The sequence below is a fragment of the Lonchura striata genome, chromosome 34 (assembly GCF_046129695.1).
Source record: "Lonchura striata isolate bLonStr1 chromosome 34, bLonStr1.mat, whole genome shotgun sequence".
Classification (NCBI taxonomy): domain Eukaryota; kingdom Metazoa; phylum Chordata; class Aves; order Passeriformes; family Estrildidae; genus Lonchura; species Lonchura striata.
This window is the reverse complement of record NC_134636.1, coordinates 1,896,133-1,916,192: the sequence shown is the minus strand read 5'-3', so window position 1 is coordinate 1,916,192 and position 20,060 is coordinate 1,896,133. Positions and strand designations below refer to the sequence as shown.

The 20,060-nt window shown below is 63.9% G+C and overlaps 1 protein-coding gene across 1 annotated transcript in view; it reads left to right on the top strand.

Annotated features, from left to right (window-relative positions):
• Window positions 1–595: 595 nt before the first annotated feature.
• The window catches only part of CHD3 (chromodomain helicase DNA binding protein 3), a 58,068-nt gene continuing 38,603 nt past the window's right edge, over window positions 596–20,060 (top strand). Inside the window, exons 1-10 of the mRNA XM_077789512.1 lie at window positions 596–959; window positions 8,311–8,429; window positions 9,221–9,409; window positions 10,723–10,847; window positions 12,300–12,538; window positions 13,319–13,449; window positions 14,388–14,523; window positions 15,976–16,154; window positions 18,169–18,399; window positions 19,695–19,892. Coding sequence (XP_077645638.1) covers window positions 698–959; window positions 8,311–8,429; window positions 9,221–9,409; window positions 10,723–10,847; window positions 12,300–12,538; window positions 13,319–13,449; window positions 14,388–14,523; window positions 15,976–16,154; window positions 18,169–18,399; window positions 19,695–19,892 — 1,809 coding nt within the window. The 5' untranslated portion in view covers window positions 596–697. The remainder of the gene's footprint in view (window positions 960–8,310; window positions 8,430–9,220; window positions 9,410–10,722; window positions 10,848–12,299; window positions 12,539–13,318; window positions 13,450–14,387; window positions 14,524–15,975; window positions 16,155–18,168; window positions 18,400–19,694; window positions 19,893–20,060) is intronic.

The following is a 20,060-nucleotide window of genomic DNA, read 5'->3' as shown; positions in this document are numbered from 1 at the left end:
CTTTTTTTTTTTTTTCCCCTAAAATATTAATTTCAATTTTTTTTCCCCTTCCTTAATTCCCCTCCCCCTTTCGCGGGTTGGGTTTTATCGCTTTTTTGTGCGTTTTTGAGGCTTTTCCCCCCTCTTTTTCACCCTCTTTCCTCCCTTAAGGTGCGTGTGGGGCAACTTTAAAAAAAAACCCTCATTCGGCCATTTTGCGCTTTTTTTTTCCCTCAAGAAGAGGGGGGGGGCACCACCCCCCCATTTCCCTCATTTTTAACCCCTCCCTCCTCCATATTTTTTTACGCCTTTCCCCCCCCTTTACCGGGGTGTGTTTTTTATTATTATATATATTTTTTTCTCTTCTTTTTTTTTTTTTTTTTTTGTGTGTGTGTGTGTTGAAAGGGGGGGGGGGGTTTATTTTAAAATTACACCCGGGGCGGCCATTTTCGCTGCCGGCGCCGTCCCGCCGCCCGGCGCCTCCCGCGCCCTGAGGCGATTTTAACCGATCCGGGCGTTTTTCAACCCATCGCCGCCGCCCCCCCCGCGCCCCCCGCGCGGCCCCGCCGGGCCCGGCCCGGGGGGGGTCGCCCCGTCCCGCCCCCTCCCCACTTTCCCCTCACACCGAGCCCCCCCGGCCTCGGCGGCGGGGGCGGTTTGGGGCGGTGGGAGCGGCGCACGCCGAGGGTCCCCCCGGCCCCCCGCCCCTCAGCCGGCCATGGCGTCCCCGCTGAGGGAGGACGAGGAGGAGGAGGAGGAGATGGCGGTGTCCGAGGGGGACGAGGAGGACGACGACGAGGAGGACGACGAGGAAGAGGAGGAGGAAGACGCCGCCGCCGCCGCCGCCGCTGCCGCCGCGCTCTTGGCCGGGCACCGAGGGCCCCCCGACATCTTCGCCGGGCCGGCCCCGGCCCCGCTCCCGCCGCCGCCGCCGCCGCCCCCCGCGCCCGCCGCGCCCGGACCGCCGGAGGCGCCCGCAGGTACCGCCGGGACCCCCGAGTGACCGCCCCGAGCCCCTCGGAGATTCCCCGAGTGACCGCCGGGACCCCCAGAGTGACCACCCCGAGCCCCCCGAGGGACCGCCCCGAGCTCTCCGAGTGACCATCCCGAGCCCCTCGGAGATTCCCCGAGTGACCGCCCCGAGCCCCCCGAGTGACCACCCCGAGCCCCTCAGAGCTTAGCGGAGTGACCACCCCGAGCCCCTCAGAGTGACCACCCCGAGCCCCTCAGAGTGACCGCCCCGAGCCCCTCAGAGCTTAGCGGAGTGACCGCCCCGAGCCCCTCAGAGTGACCACCCCGAGCCCCTCGGAGTGACCACCCCGAGCCCCTCAGAGCTTCCCCGAGGTACCGCCGGGACCCCCCGAGTGACCACCCCGAACCTCTCAGACCTTCCCCGAGTGACCACCCCGAACCCCTCAGACCTTCCCCGAGTGACCACCCCGAACCCCTCAGAGATTCCCCGAGTGACCACCCCGAACCCCTCAGAGATTCCCGCAGTTACCGGGAGCCCCGAGCCCCTCAGCGCTTCCCGGGGGTACCGGAACCCCCGAGCTCGCCGCCACTCGAGCCCGGCGCTTCCCGGGGGTACCGGGACCCCCCAAGCGTCCCCCCGAGCTCGCCGCCACTCGAGCCCGGCGCTTCCCGGGGCCGCCCCCCGAGCTCCCCCTTCCCGCTCCCTCAGCGCTTCCCGGAGGCGCCCGCAGCCACCGAGCCCCCCCGGTCCTCACCCGTCCCCTCAGATCCTCCCGCAGGTACCGAGCCCCCCCGGTCCTCACCCGTCCCCTCAGATCCTCCCGCAGCCACCGAGCCCCGCTGTCCCCTCAGCTCCTCCCGGAGCTTCCCGCCGGTACCGGGACCCCCGAGACCCCCGGTCTGCCCCCACTCCCTCAGAGATTCCCGGGGCCGCCACAGCTGCCGAGGCTCCCCGAGCCCCACTGTCCCCTCAGCGCTTCCCGCCGGTACCGGGACCCCCTGAGCCCTTTGAGCTCCATTTTCCCCTCGGCGCTTCCCGCCGGTACCGGGACACCCTGAGCCCTTTGAGCCCAAATCTCCCCTCAGCGCTTCCCGCCGGTACCGGGACCCTCCTGAGCCTCAATTTCCCCTCAGTGCTTCCCGCCGGTACCCAGACCTCCTTGAGCTCCATTTTCCCCTCAGCGCTTCCCCCCGATACCGGGACCTCTTGAGCTCCATTTTCCCCTCGGCGCTTCCCGGCGGTACCGGGGGTGGGCTGCGAGGGGAGGGAGGTGTTTGTAAACAACCGCGAGTGTCACCGCGGGTGTCACCGTGCGGCCACCCGTGTGTGGGGACATCTCTGGCCGCACACCGGCCCTGAGGGGACACGGTGGTGGCGGGGGCTGGTGGTGCCCTGCCAGGACCCAAAGTGGGAGCTGAGCCCATCGTGTGGGGTGACAGGGGTTGGATGTCCCCTGACAGGACCCAAAGTGGCTCTGACCCCATCGTGTGGGGTGACGGGGGCTGGATGTCCCCTGCCAGGACCCAAAGTGGGCACTGACCCGTCATGTGGGGTGATGGGGGCTGGTGGTGCCCTGCCAGGACCCAAAGTGGGTGCTGACCCATCATGTGGGGTGATGGGGGCTGGCAGTGCCCTGCCAGGACCCAAACTGGGCTCTGACCCCATCGTGTGGGGTGACGGGGCTGGTGGTGTCCTGCCAGGACCCAAAGTGGCTCTGACCCCATCATGTGGGGTGACAGGGGCTGGTGGTGCCCTGCCAGGACCCAAACTGGGCTCTGACCCCATCATGTGGGGTGATGGGGGCTGGTGGTGCCCTGCCAGGACCCAAAGTGGCTCTGACCCCATCGTGTGGGGTGACAGGGGCTGGCAGTGCCCTGCCAGGACCCAAAGTGGCTCTGACCCCATCATGTGGGGTGACAGGGGCTGGTGGTGCCCTGCCAGGACCCAAACTGGGCTCTGACCCCATCATGTGGGGTGATGGGGGCTGGTGGTGCCCTGCCAGGACCCAAAGTGGGCACTGACCCCGTCATGTGGGGTGACAGGGGCTGGATGTCCCCTGCCAGGACCCAAAGTGGGCTCTGACCCCATCGTGTGGGGTGATGGGGCTGGCAGTGCCCTGCCAGGACCCAAAGTGGTGCTGACCCATTGTGTGCGGTGATGGGGGCTGGTGGTGTCCTGCCAGGACCCAAAGTGGGCTCTGACCCGTCATGTGGGGTGACAGGGGTTGGATGTCCCCTGCCAGGACCCAAACTGGGCGCTGACCCCATCGTGTGGGGTGATGGGGGCTGGTGGTGCCCTGGCAGGACCCAAAGTGGGAGCTGAGCCCATCGTGTGGGGTGACAGGGGTTGGATGTCCCCTGCCAGGACCCAAAGTGGGCTCTGACCTGTCATGTGAGGTGACAGGGGCTGGATGTCCCCTGCCAGGACCCAAAGTGGGCTCTGACCTGTCATGTGGGGTGACAGGGGCTGGATGTCCCCTGCCAGGACCCAAAGTGGGAGCTGACCCCATCGTGTGGGGTGAGGGGTGTTGCTGTGCATCTGCCAGGACCCAGAGTGGCTGTTTTGCGGAGTGTTGGGGGCTGTAGGTACCTGACAGGACCCAGGTCGGCTGTTGCACCCCATATTGAGGTGTTTGGTTGCTGATTCTCCCCTTCCAAGACCTGAATGGGTTGTGTTATCCTATATTGAGGTGTTTGGAGGTTGTTTTTCCCCTTCCAGGACCTGAATCACCCTGTTTTGAGGTGTTTGGGGGCTGTTTCTCCCCTTCCAGGACCCTGATTGGGTTATTTCACCCTGTTTTGAGGTGTTTGGGGGCTGTTTCTCCCCTTCCAGGACCCTGATTGGGTTATTTCACCCCGTTTTGAGGTGTTTGGGTGCCCATGGCTGCAGGTGTCACCTCTGTCCCATCCAGGACCTGTGCTGGGAGCCTCTGCCATGGGATTTTATTGTTTTATTGCATTTTATCGAATTTTATCAGGATTTCTTTTATTTACCAACCAGCACCTCTCGGTGTCGGCGACTCAGCTGAGCCTTCACCCCAAAATCCAGCCCCGGGGGGGGTTTGGTGCCTTCATCCCTTCCCCGGACAACTCCTCCTGCGGGTCGTAAATGGGGAAAAAAGAGCATTCAGCACCAAAATTCCCATTTTTCACACCCTCATTCCCAGTGTGGGGGTCCAAACGCCTTTACTGGTGGTTTTCCATCAGGTGGGACACTAAAATTGCCCATTTTTGTCTGAAATTAATGAAGGCTTTTTCCCCTTCCAAGTTAAATTTGATTTTTTTTTTTTAATTGGCCTCAAACTGGTGAGGGGAAAATGCATCTCAAAGCCCAGAGGGGTCAGTTTGGTTAAAAAAATCAGCTTTAAAGTGAAGCCACTCGCTTTGAAAAGCCTCAGAAGTGGATAAATTCAGATTTTAGAAGCTTTATTTTCCCCCAAAAGGTTAGAAATTAGTACATTTGGGGGTTACTTCCCCCTTTCCCCCTAGAAATACTTAGAAATGGGTTAAATCTGGGGTTTGGAACCTTTTCCTTGGCCCTGAAGTGCCCAGAAATTGGTAAATTTGTATTTCAGACTCCTTTTTTTTTTGCCCCCAAATGCTGAGAAATGGGTCAATGTGGATTTTGGAGCTCCCAAGAATGAGTAAATTCAGCTTTGAGAACAATTTGTGTTTCTGGAAAAGCTTAGAAATGGATAATTTTGGAATTCAATCTCCTACTTTTCCCCAGAATTGTTCAAAAATGAGTAAATTTGGGAGTTTTCCCCCACAGTGTTGAGAATTGGTACATCTGGATGACAGAGCTCACAAAAATGCTCAAAATGGGGTAAGTTTGGATTTTAACCCCCTCCAAAACGCTCAGAAATCGGCACACACTGATTTTAGAGCTCCCTCTTTTGCAGAAAAGCTCAGGAATGAATAAATTTGATTTTTATCTCCTTTTCCCCCCCCCAGACCCCTCAGAAATGGGCAAATCACCTTCTGCTGCTCCCCTGACCCTTTCCTTTGGCTTTTTCTGCACTTTTTGGCCAATTCCTGAATTATTTTTCCTCAGATATCCCATGTGGGACACACAGGCACCCCCAAACCAGCCCTAAATTCACTTTTTAAAACTTTGCCCCCACCCCAACCACCCCAAATCCACATTTTTACCCTTTTGCCTCTCCCAAAACCCCCAATCCCCATTTTTTTATCCGTTTCCCTCTCAGAACATCCGTACCCCATTTTTTTATCACTTTTTCCTCCCCCTAACCCCCAAAATCCCTATTTTTATTAACCTTTCTCCCCCTCGAGCAGAAGTTTTGCCCATTTTTAACCTTTCCCCCCCCGGATCAGCAGCAGCCTGGCCTCTCTCCCTGGATTTGAGGTGAAATAACACTTTTTCCCCATTTTCCCAGCGGGAAGCCAACTCCTCCCCCTCCTCCACAGCTGAAACTTGTTGGTTTGGGGTTTTTTTTTATCCTTTTTTCCCGATTTTTGCCGTTTTCAGCCCATCCCAGCAGAGAACAATGGCGAGGCCGCGGCAGCTCCGCAGCCGGGCTGCGGGGGGGGAGCACCCAAACCGAATTTTCCCTTAAAAAAAAACAACCCAAAAATCAAACCTAAACTTGAGATTTTCCACACTTGGCACCAAGTTCCTGAGCAAAGGCCTGGCCGGCTGCTCCAGCGCCAGGAGCAGCAGGAAAACTGGGGGGAAACACCCCAAAAAAACCCCAAAATCGGGGATTTCTGCAGCGTGGGGGAAGCGGTGCCTCACTCCCCGCTGTGCCTCTTCCCCCAGTTTTTCCCTTTTCCCCCCATTTTGGAGCTCCCCTCCCTCTTTCTTTGTTCCAACTCCTTCCTCCCCTTTGCCGGAATCACTCCCCCTTTTTTTTTTTTCTTTTTTTTATTTTTTTTTTTATTGTGGTTTTTGCTACATTTTTTCCATTTTTCCACCTATCCCCCCCCTTCCTTTCACCGTTTCATTTGCAATTTCCACCATTTTCCCCTCATTTCTCTCTCCCCTCATCCACTCAGGAGGGGGTTTCGCTTTAGGATCGCGGGGCCCCCCTTCCCCGGGTGGGGTTTTTTGGGTGTTTTTTCCGTTTTTTTCCCCTTTTTCTCGAGGTGCGGGGAGTGGGAGCGTCACGTGTGTGGAAAATTCTGGTTGATGCTTTGCCAACGCGCCCCGGCTCCCCGCGCATGTCCGATGGGGCCGGGGGGGGGTTGGATTTGGGGGGTGAAAAAGGGGGGAAAACACCCCAAAAATGGCAGGATCGGGCCCGCAGGGGCTCGGCCCCATCCCCGCCAGCGGCCGCGTGTCCCCGGCAACACCCCCAGGTGACGGTTTGGGGCGAAAAACCCGCGGAAAGGGGAATTTGGAAAGCGAGAAGCGGCGTGGGGTGTGTGTAGGGGGGGAACAGGGCGGGCTGGGCCTCGGCGCCGCCGCCATGGGAAAAAACGGGCGGAAAAAGGGAGATTTTGGGGCTCTCGGCCCCACGGGTGGTCCCGGCGCCCGGCCCGGCCGCCCGGGGCTGGCAGGCGGCCGTGCCAAGGGATTAGGCTGGAATGTGACCCCGGCGGCGCCGGGTGTTGCTTCCTGTCCCCTCGCCAACCTTGGCACCCGCTGTCACCCCCCCCCCCGTGCGCGTGTGTCCCCCTGGGGACACCCCGGCGGTGATTTACGGGTGACAGCGCGGGGGACGCGCCAGCGGCTGGCAGATGTGACGCCTCTCCGTGTGACACCTCTCCGTGTGACACCTCTCTGTGTGACACCTCTCCGTCGCCGGCGTCACCCCGGGCGGCTGCCAGAGCGGCGGGGACAGCCGGGGCCGTGACACGGATGCGGTGTCACCGCCCCGGGGACAGCGGGCGGCGGGAATGCGCGGTGGCCCCTGTCACACGGGGATGCCGGTGGCCCTCGGCCAAGGGCTTGGGAAATCCTCTGCTGGCGCTTGGTCACCGTCACCGTGACACCGGTGTCCCCGTGTGAGGGGTTGGGGAATCCTCTGCTGGCGCTTGGTCACCGTGACACCACTGGTGTCCCCGTGTGAGGGGTTGGGGAATCCTCTGCTGGCGCTTGGTCACCGTGACACCGGTGTCCCTGTGTGAGGGGTTGGGGAATCCTCTGCTGGCGCTTGGTCACCGTGACACCGGTGTCCCCGTGTGAGGGGTTGGGGAATCCTCTGCTGGTGCTTGGTCACCGTCACCGTGACACCACCGGTGTCCCCGTGTGAGGGGTTGGGGAATCCTCTGCTGGCGGCTGGTGACACCGCTGTCCCCTGAGAGCTGGGGATTGCTCTGCCATCGTTTGGTCACTGTCACGGTGTCACCAGTGCTTGGTCAGTGTCACGGTGACACCGCTGTCCCCTGAGAGCTGGGGATTGCTCTGCCATCAGTTGGTCACTGTCACGGTGTCACCAGTGCTTGGTCACTGTCACAGTGACACTGCTGTTCCCCTGAGAGCTGGGGATTGCTCTGCCATCGTTCGGTCCTTGTCACGGTGACACCGATGTTTGGTCACTGTCACGGTGACACTGCTGTCCCCTGAGAGCTGGGGATTGCTCTGCCATCAGTTGGTCACTGTCATGGTGACATCAGTGCTGTCACGGTGTCACCAGTGCTTGGTCAGTGTCACGGTGTCACTGCTGTCCCCACGTGAGGGTTGGGGAATCCTCTGCCATCAGTTGGTCACTGTCACGGTGTCACCAGTGCTTGGTCACTGTCACGGTGACACTGCTGTCCCCAGAGTGAGAGCTGGGGATTGCTCCACCATCGTTCAGTCACTGTCATGGTGACACCGATGTTTGGTCACTGTCACAGTGTCACCGCTGTCCCCTGAGAGCTGGGGATTGCTCTGCCATCATTTGGTCACTGTCATGATGACACCAGTGCTTGGTCATTGTCATGGTGACACCAGTGCTTGGTCAGTGTCACCGCTGTCCCCACACCAGGGTTGGGGAATGCACTGCCATCAGTTGGTCACTGTCACGGTGTCACCAGTGCTTGGTCACTGTCACGGTGACACCGCTGTCCCCTGAGAGCTGGGGATTGCTCTGCCATCATTTGGTCACTGTCACGGTGTCACCAGTGCTTGGTCACTGTCACGGTGACACCGCTGTCCCCTGAGAGCTGGGGATTGCTCTGCCATCAGTTGGTCACTGTCACGGTGACATCAGTGCTGTCACCGTGTCACCAGTGCTTGGTCAGTGTCACGGTGTCACCGCTGTCCCCATGTGAGGGTTGGGGAATCCTCTGCCATCAGTTGGTCACTGTCATGGTGTCACCAGTGCTTGCTCAGTGTCACGGTGACACTGCTGTCCCCTGTCCTGTCCCCGTCCTGTCCCTGTCCCCACGGCTGAAGCCACCGTGTCCCCACAGATGGTGACGAGGAGCTGCTGCGGGGCCTCGAGGGGGCCCTGGGGGTGAAGAAGAAGAAAAGGGGCCCCCGGAAACAGAAGGAAAACAAACCCGGAAAACCCCGGAAACGGAAAAAACTGGTGGGTGCTCCTGGGCTCAGGGACAGGTGACAGGGTCTGGGGATGGGTGACAGGGTCTGGGGACAATGGGTGGGCTCAGAGACAGGTGACAGGGTTTGGGGACAATGGGTGGGGTCAAGGACAGGTGACAGGGTCTGGGGACAATGGGTGGGCTCAGGGACAGGTGACAGGGTTTGGGGACAATGGGTGGGGTCAAGGACAGGTGACAGGGTCTGGGGACAATGGGTGGGCTCAGGGACAGGTGACAAGGTTTGGGGACAATGGGTGGGGTCAAGGACAGGTGACAGGGTCTGGGGACAATGGGTGGGCTCAGGGACAGGTGACAAGGTTTGGGGACAATGGGTGGGGTCGAGGACAGGTGACAGGGTCTGGGGATGGGTGACAGGGTCTGGGGACAATGGGTGGGCTCAGGGACAGGTGACAGGGTTTGGGGACAATGGGTGGGGTCAAGGACAGGTGACAGGGTCTGGGGGTGGGTGACAGGGTCTGGGGACAGGTGATGGTTCGGGGGGGCTGATGGGGGTCTCTGGGATCTCTGATGGGGTTCTGAGGGTGTCTGACAGGGTCCTGGTGTGACTGAGGGGGGATCTCAGTGCCAGGGACAGTTTTGGGGTGATTTTGGGGTGTTTTTGGGGTGCCCAGGTGAGCGAGGATGAGCTGGAGTCAGAGAGGGACGAGTACCCCCGGGAGGAATACCGGGAGTGGTTCAGGGGTCTCAGGGTGACCAAGGGATGCTCTCAGGGTCACTGACCGTTTAGGGGTGTTTTTGGGGTGGTTTTTGGGGTGCCCAGGTGAGCGAGGATGAGCTGGAGTCGGAGAGGGACGAGTACCCCCGCGAGGAGTACCGGGAGAAGTCGGAGAGCGGCGGCAGCGACTCGGGCGGGGCGGCGCGGAAGCGGCGGCGGAAGCACCGCGAGAAGAAGGAGAAGAAAACCAAGAGGCGGAAAAAGGCCGATGATGAGGGGGGGCAGAAGGTCAAGGTACGGCCTGGGGGGCACCCCAGGGTGGGGGGCACTGGGGGATTCCCCGGTCCTGCCCTGTGTGGGGAACTGGGGGTTCTGGGGAGGGGGTCTCATGGGGGTCCTGATATTTTTGGAGGGGTTATGGCACTGTGTGGGGTTCTTATGGGGGTCCCAGCACCAGTGTGGGGTTCTCCTGGGGGTCCTGATACTTGTGGAGGGGTTCTGTCACTTTGTGGGGTTCTCCTGGGGGTCCCAGCACCTGTGTGGGATCCTCATGGGGGTCCTGAGGGGTTCTATGACTGTGTGGGGTTCTCATGGGGGTCCCAGCACCTGTGTGGGGGTCTCATGGGGGTCCTGATACTTGTGGAGGGGTTATGGCACTGTGTGGGGTCCTCATGGGGGTCCCAACACCTCTTGGGGGTCCTGTCACTCTGTGGGGTTTTCATGGGGGTCCCAGCACCTTTTGGGGGTTCTGTCACTGTGTGGGGTCCTCATGGGGATCCCAGCACCTGTGGGGGGTTCTCATGGGGGTCCCAACACCTGTGGCGGGTTCTGTCACTGTGTGGGGTTCTCCTGGGGGTCCCATGACCTGAGTGGGGCCCTTATGGGGGTCCCAACACCTGTGTGGGGTTCTGTGGGGGTTCTGTCTCTGTGTGGGGTTCTCCTGTGGGTCCCATGACCTGTGTTGGGCCCTCATGGGGGTCCCATCACCTGTGTGGGGTTCTGTGGGGGTTCTGTCACTGGGTGGGGTTCTGTGGGCGTTCTCTCACTCTGTGGGGTTTTCATGGGGGTCCCAGCACCTTTTGAAGGGGTTCTGTCACTGTGTGGGGTTCTCCTGGGGGTCCCATGACCTGTGTTGGGCCCTCATGGGGGTCCCATCACCTGTGTGGGGTTCTGTGGGGGTTCTGTCACTGTGTGGGGTTCTCCTGGGGGTCCCATGACCTGTGTTGGGCCCTCATGGGGGTCCCATCACCTGTGTGGGGTTCTGTGGGGGTTCTCTCACTTTGTGGGGTTTTCATGGGTGTCCCGACACCTCTTAGGGGTTCTGTCACTTTGTGGGGTCCCAGGGTGTCCCATCACTGTGTGGGTCTCTGTGGTGGTCCCAAAACCCCTTGGGTGCCCATGGGGGGTGTCCTATCTCCCCTCTGCTCCTCGTGGGGGTCCCATCAGCCACGTGAGGTCCTTCAGAGGTCCTGACAGGTGACGTGTCTCCTTCTCCTCCTCCCTGCCCCTGCTCCTGGGGTTTCTCCCCACCCCGGTGTCCCCCGTGTCCCCCGGTGTCACCCGGTGTCCCCCCGGTGTCCCCGGTGTCACCCCGTGTCCCCGAGCAGGCCGTGGAGCAGAAATCCTCGGCGCAGCTGCTGGGGGCCTGGGGGCTGGAGGACGTGGACCATGTCTTCACCGAGGAGGATTATCACACCCTCACCAACTACAAGGCCTTCAGCCAGTTCATGAGGTGGGGCTGGGGGCACCCCGGGGGTCCTGGGGGTCCCTCTGGGTGTTTGGGGAGCACCCTGGGGGTCCCTCTGGGTGTCTGGGGGGCACCCCGGGGGTCCTGGGGGTCCCTCTGGGTGTTTGGGGAGCACCCTGGGGGTCCCTCTGGGTGTCTGGGGGGCACCTCTGGGGTCCTGGGGGTCCCTCTGGGTGTTTGGGGAGCACCCTGGGGGTCCCTCTGGGTGTCTGGGGGGCACCTCTGGGGTCCTGGGGGTCCCTCTGGGTGTTTGGGGGGCATCTCAGGGGTCCTGGGGGTCCCTCTGGGAGCCCCGGGGATCCTTCTGGGTGTTTGTGGGACACCCTGAAGGTCCCTCTGAGTGTTTGGGGTCACCCTGGGGGTCCCTCTGGGTGTTTGGGGAGCACCCCAGGGCTTCTGGGAGTTCATCTGGGTGTTTGTGGGGCACCCTGGGGGTCCGTCTGGGTGTTTGGGGACACTTACGGGTTTTGGGAGGGTCCTTTTGGGTCATTCCAGGGTCTGGGGATGCCCCTGGGGTGCTGGGAGACACTTTAGAGACCTGGAAGCAGGACACCTGATGGTCCCTGAGTGACCCTAGGGATCCTGAGTGACCCCAGGGCCACCCTGGGATCCTGAGTGACCCCAGGGCCACCCTGGGATCCTGAGTGACCCCAGGGATCCTGAGTGACCCCAGGGTTGTCCAGGGATCCTGAGTGACCCCTGGTCTGTCCTGGGATCCCGAGTGACCCCAGGGCCATCCCGGGATCCTGAGTGACCCCAGGGATCCTGAATGACCCCTGGGCCATCCTGGGATCCTGAGTGACCCCTGGTCTGTCCTGGGATCCCAAGTGACCCCAGGGCCACCCCGGGATCCCAAGTGACCCCTGGTCTGTCCTGGGATCCCAAGTGACCCCAGGGCCACCCCGGGATCCCGAGTGACCCCAGGGCTGTCCTGGGATCCCAAGTGACCCCAGGGCCACCCCGGGATCCCGAGTGACCCCAGGGCTGTCCTGGGATCCCAAGTGACCCCTGGTCCATCCCAGGATCCTGAGTGACCCCAGGGCTGTCCTGGGATCCTGAGTGACCCCAGGGCTGTCCTGGGATCCTGAGTGACCCCAGGGCCACCCCTGGATCCTGAGTGATCCTTGGGCCATCCCAGGATCCTGAGTGACCCCAGGCATCCTGAGTGACCCCAGGGCCACCCCGGGATCCCAAGTGACCCCAGGGCTGTCCTGGGATCCCAAGTGACCCCAGGGCCACCCCAGGATCCTGAGTGACCCCTGGTCTGTCCTGGGATCCCGAGTGACCCCAGGGCCACCCTGGGATCCCGAGTGACCCTGGGCCCCCCCAGGCCGCTCTGTGGCCATCAGGCCACCCCGGAAGGGCCAGAGCCCTGCCCTGCCCTCCCTGCCGACCCCCCCCCACCCCTCTGGACCCACCTGGGCGCTCGCTCCGCAGGCCCCTGATCGCCAAGAAGAACCCCAAGATCCCCATGTCCAAGATGATGACCATCCTGGGGGCCAAGTGGAGGGAGTTCAGCGCCAACAACCCCTTCAAGGGCTCGGCCGCCGCCGTGGCCGCCGCCGCCGCCGCCGCCGCCGCCGCCGTGGCCGAGCAGGTGTCGGCCGCCGTGGCCGCCGTGGCCCCCGAGGCGCCGCCCCCGCCCCTGCGCAAGGCCAAGACCAAGGAGGGCAAAGGTGGGGAGGGGTCCCCACCCCACCCTGGGCGGGGCTGGGGGTACCCCCCGGGTCTGCGGGGTCACCCTCGGGTGGGTGGGGGTTAGTGGGTTGGGGGTTTGGGGGGATACTGGAGGGGTTTGGGGGGTTACTGGGGGGTTTGGGGAGTTACTGGGGGGGTTTGGGGGGTTACTGGGGGGTTTGGGGAGTTACTGGGGGGGTTTGGGGGGTTACTGGGGGGGTTTGGGGGGTTACTGGGGGGTTTGGGGAGTTACTGGGGGGGTTTGGGGGGTTACTGGGGGGTTTGGAGAGTTACTGGGGGGGTTTGGAGAGTTACTGGGGGGGTTTGGGGGGTTAATGGGGTGATTTGGGGGGTTACCTGGGGGGTTTGGGGAGTTACTGGGGGGGTTTAGGGGTCTCTGGGGTGGTTATATGGGGGTCCCTGGTATGGTTTGGGGTCCCTGGGATGGTTTGGGGTCCCTGTGGTTGTTTGGGGGTCCCTGGGGTGGTTGAGGGGGGTCCCTGGGATGGTTTGGGGTCCCTGTGGTTGTTTAGGGGTGGTTGAGGAGGGGTCCCTGTGGTGGTTTGGAGGTCCCTGGGATGGTTTGGGGTCCCTGTGGTTGTTTGGGGGTCCCTGGGGTGGTTGAGGGGGGTCCCTGGTATGGTTTGGGGTTCCTGTGGTGGTTTGGGGGTGGTTGGGGGGGGTCCCTGTGGTGGTTTGGGGTCCCTGTGGTGGTTTGGGGGTGGTTGGGGGGGGTCCCTGGGGTGGTCTGGGGGCCCCTGACCCCCCGTGCCCCCCAGGCCCCGGGCACAAGAAGCGCAGCAAGAGCCCGCGGGTGCCCGAGCTGAAGAGGAAGATGAAGGGCAGGAAGATGGCCCCGCTCAAGATCAAACTGGGAGTACTGGGAGGCAAACGCAAGAAGAGCAGCTCGGTGAGTGCCCCTGAGGGGCACTGGGAGCACTGGGGGACACTGGGAGCACTGGGGGACAGGGCAGGGGGCACTGGGGGACAGGGCAGGGGGGGAATAGGGACACTGGGGGACAGGGCAGGGGGCACTGGGATAACTGGGGGACAGGGCAGGGGGACACTGGGGACACTGGGAGCACTGGGGGACAGGGCAGGGGACACTGGGGGACAGGGCAGGGGGCACTGGGAGCACTGGGGGACAGGGCAGGGGACACTGGGAGCACTGGGGGACAGGGCAGGGGGGGAATAGGGACACTGGGGGACAGGGCAGGGGACACTGGGAGCACTGGGGGACAGGGCAGGGGGCACTGGGAGCACTGGGGGCACTGGGGGTGGGGACACCCAGGGACAGTGACACTGAGGATGGGCACATGGGATGGGACGCTTGTTCCTGCTGTCCCCTTGTGACTCCATGTCCCCACTTGTCCCCGCTGTCCCCCAATGTCCCCTGCTGTCCCCTGCTATCCCCCCATGTCCCCTGCTGTCCCCGCTGTCCCCACTGACCCGCTGCTGTCCCCACTGACCCCCAATGTCCCTGCTGTCCCCTTGTGACCCCATGTCCCTGCTTGTCCCTGCTGTCCCCCAATGTCCCCTGCTGTCCCCGCTGTCCCCACTGATCCACTGCTGTCCACACTGTCCCCACTGACCCGCTGCTGTCCCCACTGACCCGCTGCTGTCCCCGCTGACCCGCTGCTGTCCCCGCTGTCCCCATTGACCCGCTGCTGTCCCCGCTGACCCGCTGCTGTCCCCACTGACCCGCTGCTGTCCCCACTGACCCGCTGCTGTCCCCGCTGTCCCCACTGACCCGCTGCTGTCCCCACTGACCCGCTGCTGTCCCCACTGACCCGCTGCTGTCCCCGCTGTCCCCACTGACCTGCTGCTGTCCCCGCTGTCCCCGTGCAGAGCGAGGACGCGGGCGAGGCCGAGGAGGAGTCGGACGCCGAGAGCCCCGGGGTGCTGGGGGCCACCCCCCGCCCCGACCCCACCACGCGCCTCAAGAAGCTCAAGAGGGGCCGCCCCGGGCGCAAGAAGAAGAAGGGTGAGCATCCCCGAGCGTCCCCGGGTGCCACCACCGCCACCCCTCTGGGCGATGGGGACGGCTGGGTGACGTCCCCGTGTCCCCTCCCCCGTCTCTCCTTGCAGCCCCCGGCGCCGGGCCGGGCCGGGAGCGCGGCCCCGCGGGGACGGGCGCGGCGCCCGCGCACGGTGAGACACCCCAAGTGTCCCCAGGGTGTCACCCGGGGTCCCCAAGCCCCCACGGGTGTTCCCCCACCGAGCGGGGGCCGCCGTCCTGTCTCTGTCTCCAGCCCGGTGGTGGTGGCTGGGGGGGTCCCCAGCCCCTGGTGTCCTCTCAGGGGTGTCCCCAAGGTGTCCCCAGCCCTGTTCCCATGTCCCCAGCTCTGTTCCCACCCATGTCCCCAGCCCTGTCCCCGTGTCCCCAGCCCTGTTCCCGTGTCCCCAGCCCTGTCCCCGTGTCCCCAGCCCTGTTCCCATGTCCCCAGCTCTGTTCCCACCCATGTCCCCAGCCCTGTCCCCGTGTCCCCAGCCCTGTCCCCGTGTCCCCAGCTCTGTTCCCACCCATGTCCCCAGCCCTGTTCCAGTGTCCCCAGCCCTGTCCCCATGTCCCCAGTCCTGTCCCCAGTTCCTCCTTCCTGCTGTTCTGAGTGTCCCCATGTCACCATCCCCAGTTCTCCCAGTGTCCCCATGTCCCCATCCCTGTCCCCAGTTCCCTCAATGTCCCCAGTGTCCCCATCCCTGTCCCCAGTGTCCCCATCCCCAGTGTCCCCAGTGCCCCCGTGCTTTTATCCCCAATGTCCCATGTTCCCATCCCTGTCGCCAGTTCCCCCCGTGTCCCCATCTCCCCATCCCTCTATTCCCAGTTCCTCCAGTGTCCCCATCCCTGTCCCCAGTGCCCCATTCCTCTATTTCCAGTGTCCCCATGTCCCTACTCCTGAGCCCCCTGTCCCCAGTACCCCTCAGCCCAATCCCCAGTTCCCCCAGAGTCCCCATGTCCCTATGTCCCCATCCCCAGTGTCCCCATGTCCTCATCCCTGTCCCCATCCCCAGTGTCCCCATGTCCCCATCCCCAGTTCCCCCAATGTCCCCAATGTCCCCATCCTTGTCCCCATCCCCCCCAGTGCCCCCAATGTCCCCATCCCTGTCCCCATCCCCAGTGTCGCCATGTCCCCATCCCTGTCCCCATCCCCAGTGTCCCCATGTCCCCATCCCCAGTTCCCCCAATGTCCCCATCCCTGTCCCCATCCCCAGTTCCCCCAATGTCCCCCATGTCCCCATCCCCAGTTCCCCCAATGTCCCCATCCCTGTCCCCATCCCCATGTTGTGTCCCCATGTCCCCATCCCTGTCCCCACATCCCCATCCCTGTCCCCAGTGCCCCCCACACCCCCTGAGCCCCCATGGGCCTGGTGGCCGTGGTGACAGCGGTGACAGCAGTGGCCGCGGTGGGTGACAGCCGTGCCGCCGTCCCCGCAGGGCCGGGCCCGGAGGAGGAGGGCGATGGCTACGAGACCGACCACCAGGACTACTGCGAGGTGTGCCAGCAGGGCGGGGAGATCATCCTGTGCGACACCTGCCCCCGCGCCTACCACCTGGTGTGCCTGGACCCCGAGCTGGACCGCGCCCCCGAGGGACGCTGGAGCTGCCCCCACTGCGTGAGCGCCGCCGCGGGGGCACGGGGAGGGACTGGGGGGCACTGGGAGGGACTGGGAGGGCACTGGGGGGCACTGGGAGGGACTGGGAGGGCACTGAGGGGCACTGGGAGGGACTGGGAGGGACTGGGAGGGCACTGAGGGGCACTGAGAGGGACTGGGAGGGCACTGAGGGGCACTGGGAGGGCACTGGGGGGGGACTGGGAGGGACTGGGAGGGGACTGGGGGGCACTGGGAGGGGACTGGGGGGCACTGGGAGGGCACTGGGGGGGGACTGGGAGGGACTGGGGGGCACTGGGGGGGCACTGGGAGGGACTGGGAGGGAACTGGGGGGCACTGGGAGGGCACTGGGAGGGACTGGGAGGGACTGGGAGGGACTGGGGGGCACTGGGAGGGACTGGGGGGCACTGGGAGGGCACTGAGGGGCACTGGGGGGCACTGGGAGGGCACTGAGGGGCACTGGGGGGCACTGGGGGGGGACTGGGAGGGACTGGGGGGCACTGTGGGGGCACTGGGAGGGGACTGGGGGGCACTGGGAGGGCACTGGGAGGCACTGGGGGCATCATCAGGGCACTGGGAGGGACTGGGAGGGCACTGGGGGCATCTTGAGGGGTCTGGGAGGACACTGGGGGCATCCTCAGGGCACTGGGGGGCACCTGGGGCATCCTGGGGGGTTTGAGGGCATGCTGGAGGTTTTTAAGGGGAGGTTGGAGGGCATTTGGAGGATTGGAGGTCATTTAGGGCATCCTGGGAGTACCTCAGGGCCATTCCCTGGAGGTTTGGATGTTCCTGGGGGTGTTTTGGGGTTATTCCTTGGAGGTTTGGGTGTCTCCAGGAGTTCTGGGGTCTCCAGGGGCTGTTTTGGGCCGTTCCCTGGCAGTTTGGGACCATTCCCTGGCAGTTTGGGGTGTCCAGGGGCTGTTTTGGGCCGTTCCCTGGCAGTTTGGGGTCTCCAGGGGCTGTTTTGGGCCGTTCCCTGGCAGTTTGGGGTCTCCAGGGGCTGTTTTGGGGCCGTTCCCTGGCAGTTTGGGGTGTCCAGGGGCTGTTTTGGGCCGTTCCCTGGCAGTTTGGGGTCTCCAGGGGCTGTTTTGGGCCGTTCCCTGGCAGTTTGGGGTCTCCAGGGGCTGTATTGGGGCCGTTCCCTGTCAGTTTGGGGTGTCCAGGGGCTGTTTTGGGGCCACTCCCTGGTGGTTTGGGGTGTCCCTGGCAGTTTGGGGTGTCCAGGTGTTGTTTTGAGGCCGTTCCCTGGCAGTTTGGGGTCTCCAGGGGCTGTTTGGGGCCGTTCCCTGGTAGTTTGGGGTCTCCAGGGGCTGTTTTGGAGCCATTCCCTGGCAGTTTGGGCTGTCCAGGGGCTGTTTTGGGGTCTCCAGGGGCTGTTTTGGAGCCATTCCCTGGCAGTTTGGGGTGTCCAGGGGCTGTTTTGGGGCCGTTCCCTGGCAGTTTGGGCTGTCCAGGGGCTGTTTTGGGGTGTCCAGGGGCTGTTTTGGGGTGTCCAGGGGCTGTTTTGGGGTGTCCAGGGGCTGTTTTGGGCCATTCCCTGTCAGTTTGGGGTGTCCAGGTGTTGTTTTGGGGCCGTTCCCTGGCAGTTTGGGCTGTCCAGGGGCTGTTTTGGGGTCTCCAGGGGCTGTTTGGGGCCGTTCCCTGGCAGTTTGGGGTCTCCAGGGGCTGTTTTGGGGCCGTTCCCTGGCAGTTTGGGCTGTCCAGGGGCTGTTTTGGGGTCTCCAGGTGTTGTTTTGGGGCCGTTTCCTGTCAGTTTGGGGTCTCCAGGGGCTGTTTTGGGGCCGTTCCCTGGCAGTTTGGGCTGTCCAGGGGCTGTTTTGGGGCCGTTCCCTGGCAGTTTGGGGTGTCCCTGGCAGTTTGGGGTCTCCAGGGGCTGTTTTGGGGTCTCCAGGTGTTGTTTTGGGGCCGTTCCCTGTCAGTTTGGGGTCTCCAGGGGCTGTCTGGTCCTTCCCTGCTGTTCTGTCCGTCCCTGTGGGGCTGTTTTGGGGCCGCCCCTCTGACCCCGCTCCGTCCCCAGGAGAAGGAGGGCGTGCAGTGGGAGGCCAAGGAGGAGGAGGAGGAGGAGGAAGAGGAGGAGGAGGAGGGTGAGAAGGAGGAGGAGGACGACCACATGGAGTACTGCCGCGTGTGCAAGGACGGCGGCGAGCTGCTGTGCTGCGACGCCTGCGTGTCCTCCTACCACATCCACTGCCTCAACCCGCCCCTGCCCGAGGTCCCCAACGGCGAGTGGCTCTGTCCCCGCTGCACGGTACCGGGGACACGGGGGGACACGGGGACACCGGGGCTGGGGGGGACATGGGGACACTGGGGGTGTGGGGGACATGGGGACACCGGGGGTGTGGGGGGGACATGGAGACACCGGGGCTTGGGGGGACACGGGGACACTGGGGCTGGGGGGGACACCGGGGCTTGGGGGGGACATGGGGACACCGGGGCTGTGGGGGGGACATGGGGACACCGGGGCTTGGGGGGACACGGGGACACCGGGGGTGGGGGGGACACGGGGACACCGGAGCTTGGGGGGACACGGGGACACTGGGGGTGGGGGGGACACGGGGACACCGGGGGTGGGGGGGACACGGGGACACCGGGGCTTGGGGGGACACGGGGACACTGGGGGTGGGGGGGACATGGGGACACCGGGGCTGTGGGGGGGACACGGGGACACCGGGGCTTGGGGGGACACGGGGACACTGGGGGTGGGGGGGACACGGGGACACGGGGGTGGGAGGGACACCGGGGCTGTGGGGGGGACATGGGGACACTGGGGGTGGGGGGGACACGGGGACACCGGGGCTAGGGGGGGGACATGGGGGCACTGGGGACACGGGGACACCGGGGGTGTGGGGGACACAGGGACACCGGGGGTTTGGGGGGGACACGGGGACACCGGGGCTGTTGGGGGGACACTGGAGCTGTGGGGGACATGGGGACAGCAGGGAATGTGGTGACATGGAGGGGTATGGGGGCATGGGGGACACTGGGGACATGGGGTTATGAGGACATGGGGACACTGTGGGGACATGGGGGGACATGAGGACACTGGGACGGGGACGCTGTGGGGCCATGGGGGGGATGTAGGGACACTGGGGGACGTGGGGACACTGTAGGACATGGGGACACTGTAGGACATGGGGACACTGGGGGACGTGGGGACACTGTGGGACATGGGGCCAGCGCAGGGCCCCCCCACGGGGCGCAGCCCTACACCCGCTCCCCTGGGTGTCCCCTGGATGTCACCAGCAGTGTCCCCAGGTTGTCCCCAGGGTATCCTCAGTGTCCCCAGCGTGTCCCCAGTGTCCCTAGCATGTCCCCAGTGTTCCCAGGGTGTCCCCAGCAGTGTCCCCAGTGTCCCCAGCATGTCCCCAGCAGTGTCCCCAGTGTCCCCAGGGTGTCCCCAGGGTATCCTCAGTGTCCCCAGGGTGTCCCCAGCGTGTCCCCAGTGTCCCCAGTAGTGTCCCCAGCATGTTCCCAGCGTGTCCCCAGTGTCCCCAGCAGTGTCCCCGGTGTCCCCGGTGTCCCCAGCACGTCCCTGTCCCGCAGTGCCCGGTGCTGAAGGGGCGCGTGCAGAAGATCCTGTACTGGCGCTGGGGGGAGCCCCCCGCCCCCGTGGCCCCCCCCGGCGCCCCCCAGGCCCAGGAGGGGCCCCCCCAGGCCCTGCAGGGCCGCTCCGAGCGCGAGTTCTTCGTCAAGTGGGTGGGGCTGTCCTACTGGCACTGCTCCTGGATCAAGGAGCTGCAGGTACGCCTGGGGCACCCCAAAACATCCCCCAAAGTCCTGGGGGACACCCCAAAATTATGGGGGGCGGCATTCCGAAATCCTGGGGGGACACCTCAAAGTATGGGGGAACACCTGGGAGCTGTCCTACTGGCACTGCTCCTGGATCAAGGAGCTGCAGGTACGCCTGGG